The sequence below is a fragment of the Pygoscelis adeliae genome, unplaced genomic scaffold, assembly GCF_000699105.1.
Source record: "Pygoscelis adeliae isolate BGI_AS28 unplaced genomic scaffold, ASM69910v1 Scaffold382, whole genome shotgun sequence".
Taxonomy (NCBI): Eukaryota; Metazoa; Chordata; class Aves; order Sphenisciformes; family Spheniscidae; genus Pygoscelis; species Pygoscelis adeliae.
In genome coordinates this window covers 57,901-60,276 of record NW_008824288.1, presented here as the reverse complement: position 1 = coordinate 60,276, position 2,376 = coordinate 57,901, and the positions used below count along the sequence as shown (strand labels likewise).

Below are 2,376 nucleotides of genomic sequence, written 5' to 3'. Positions count from 1 at the left end.
GGTGCCGCCGCGCTGCGGGGACGCCTAAACATAACGTGCGTGTTCCCTAGGTGCCTAGGCAGCGCCCGACTGCAGCCTGAGGGGTCTGTGGCAGCGTGGGTTTGTATCCGCGTGCGGTGCCCTGGAGGTGCTCTGGGCTTCCTGGCGGGAGAAGGCCGCGGCTTGGCGGTGCAGGCGGCGGGGCTGCACGCAGTGATGGCTCGAACCGGTCTGCTTCTTTGTAGGGATTTAAAGCAAACCTCTCCCTTCTGAGGCGACCTGGGGAGAAGACCTATACGCAGCGTTGCCGCTTGTTTGTTGGGAATTTGCCCGCTGATATAACAGACGAAGACTTTAAAAGACTGTTCGCCAAATACGGGGAGCCAGGAGAGGTTTTTATCAACAAAGGGAAAGGCTTTGGATTCATTAAATTGGTAGGCTTTTGTACTGTGCGTCCATCTGTTTAATTCTCACGAAATAGTAATTTACAACTTGGTTTTCTAAAACTGGATCTTAAACTTTCCTCAGGAATCTAGAGCTCTTGCAGAAATTGCGAAGGCAGAACTGGACGATACCCCCATGAGGGGTCGGCAGCTTCGTGTTCGTTTTGCCACACATGCTGCTGCTCTTTCAGTGCGTAATCTTTCGCCCTATGTGTCCAACGAGTTGCTGGAGGAAGCTTTTTCCCAGTTTGGTCCAGTGGAAAGAGCTGTTGTGATTGTAGATGATCGAGGTAGATCAACAGGAAAAGGCATTGTTGAATTTGCATCAAAGCCAGCTGCAAGGAAAGCATTTGAACGGTGTACCGAGGGAGTGTTTTTGTTGACAACGTAAGTATTCTGCTGCTTAGGGCTTTTAGTTTGAAGCTGAATAAAATTGTCAGCTTCTAGTTTTTCAGAATGGAGATTCTTACAGAAAAGTAAAATGAGTATTTTTTGTTCAGTACTCCTAGGCCAGTTATTGTGGAACCATTGGAACAACTGGATGATGAAGATGGTCTTCCAGAAAAGCTTGCTCAGAAGAATCCAATGTATCAAAAGTAGGCACTGTCTTTTGGTATAAAGATTATATAGATGATGTATGTAGTATTGTCCCAGGCTCTAAAGGAGACAGAGTAATCTTTCAGAAACAGGCTTTGAATTCTGCGTAATACTTTAAGTTCTTGGGTTTTTAGTGTAGTAGTTTGTTTGTAGATAATGTAATGTACTGATTTGTTTCATATATTCATTAAGCGTTACACAAGCAATTTTCTACATTGTATTGCAAAGAAACTGTAAAGCCTAAATAGCAGCCCAATAACATGTTTTTTGGTATATGTAGAAACTCTTGAAAATCAGACTTCAACTGTTCATCCTATTGTTGAGAACTGTCATCTCACTTAAGGTGTATCTCATGTTGATGATCCCATAGGGAATTTACAAACTGATGTTTATGGTATGAAATGAGAACTTAAGTAAAACTTTAACTCATTCCATGATAAATAAAAACTAGTTGCCTATGGATTTGCCTTACGAAGCTGACCTCTGGGCATAGAAGAATAGATAAGAGTCTATAGGAGTCTTTTCCTAAGTAGCAGTTTTAGGTTAGGATCTGTATATTAAACCTGTTGTAGAAATGCTGTATTTTCTCACATTACAAAAGGGAGTGCAGGGGGGAGATCCAGTCAGTCTTGTTGTATGCAAAAGTGTTCAAAATTACTTGCTTTGATCAAAAACTATAAACGGTTTAGAGGCAGTGTCTTTGAAAACGGTGTTGATTAGTATAGTGTTCCTAAAGTGTTGAAACACTTTACATTGCTAATGTATGGAAAGCTTTTGAACCTTCCTAGTTTTGTTCCATTAATTACTGAATCTTAGCCTCCGGTTTCTTTATATGACAAAATAAACCGTTGGCCCTCAGGCATTTTGAAAACTATTTAAGTTAAAGTGAAGATTACTACTTGCCTTTGACATATAGTGCTTTGGCTAAGTCAGCACTGAAAAAATCCATCTCTCCATATGCTGTTGTTTTGAGCAGCTGTACCTACTCGGGCAAAGGCCTGTCTTGTTTGAGGATTTTGCATCTGGCAATTGCCAGCAGTGGGCTGTCTAAGGAAGAAGTTAAGAACAAGATAAGTGTGAAGTAGAACTGTAAGTGGGAAGATTTGCTTGGATGTGTTAGTGCAGGAGTCTCCATATTTGCTACGGTATCGTAGTATTTATATTAAATGCTGCTGTTTAAGTGTGTAAAATGCTGTACTGTTACCAGCATTCTGTCACAGCAAGTTTTCTACCACATAGTTGTGAGGTAGTATTTTCAAGGCTCCTTTGATGTTCCCTGGTAATTCTGCTTGCAATCTTTTATTGACCTTCAGTTTCCAGGTTTACCCAGTCTGAATGAGTGTCTTCCTTTCTGCAG

At 41.6% G+C, this 2,376-nt stretch overlaps 1 protein-coding gene across 1 annotated transcript in view; it reads left to right on the top strand.

Moving 5' to 3' along the window:
* Positions 1 to 2,376, top strand: part of SFPQ (splicing factor proline/glutamine-rich) — a 10,103-nt gene that overhangs the window by 3,200 nt on the left and 4,527 nt on the right. The window contains exons 2-5 of the mRNA XM_009318735.1: positions 51 to 99; positions 225 to 413; positions 508 to 809; positions 923 to 1,019. Of these exons, the coding sequence (XP_009317010.1) occupies positions 51 to 99; positions 225 to 413; positions 508 to 809; positions 923 to 1,019 (637 nt within the window). The remainder of the gene's footprint in view (positions 1 to 50; positions 100 to 224; positions 414 to 507; positions 810 to 922; positions 1,020 to 2,376) is intronic.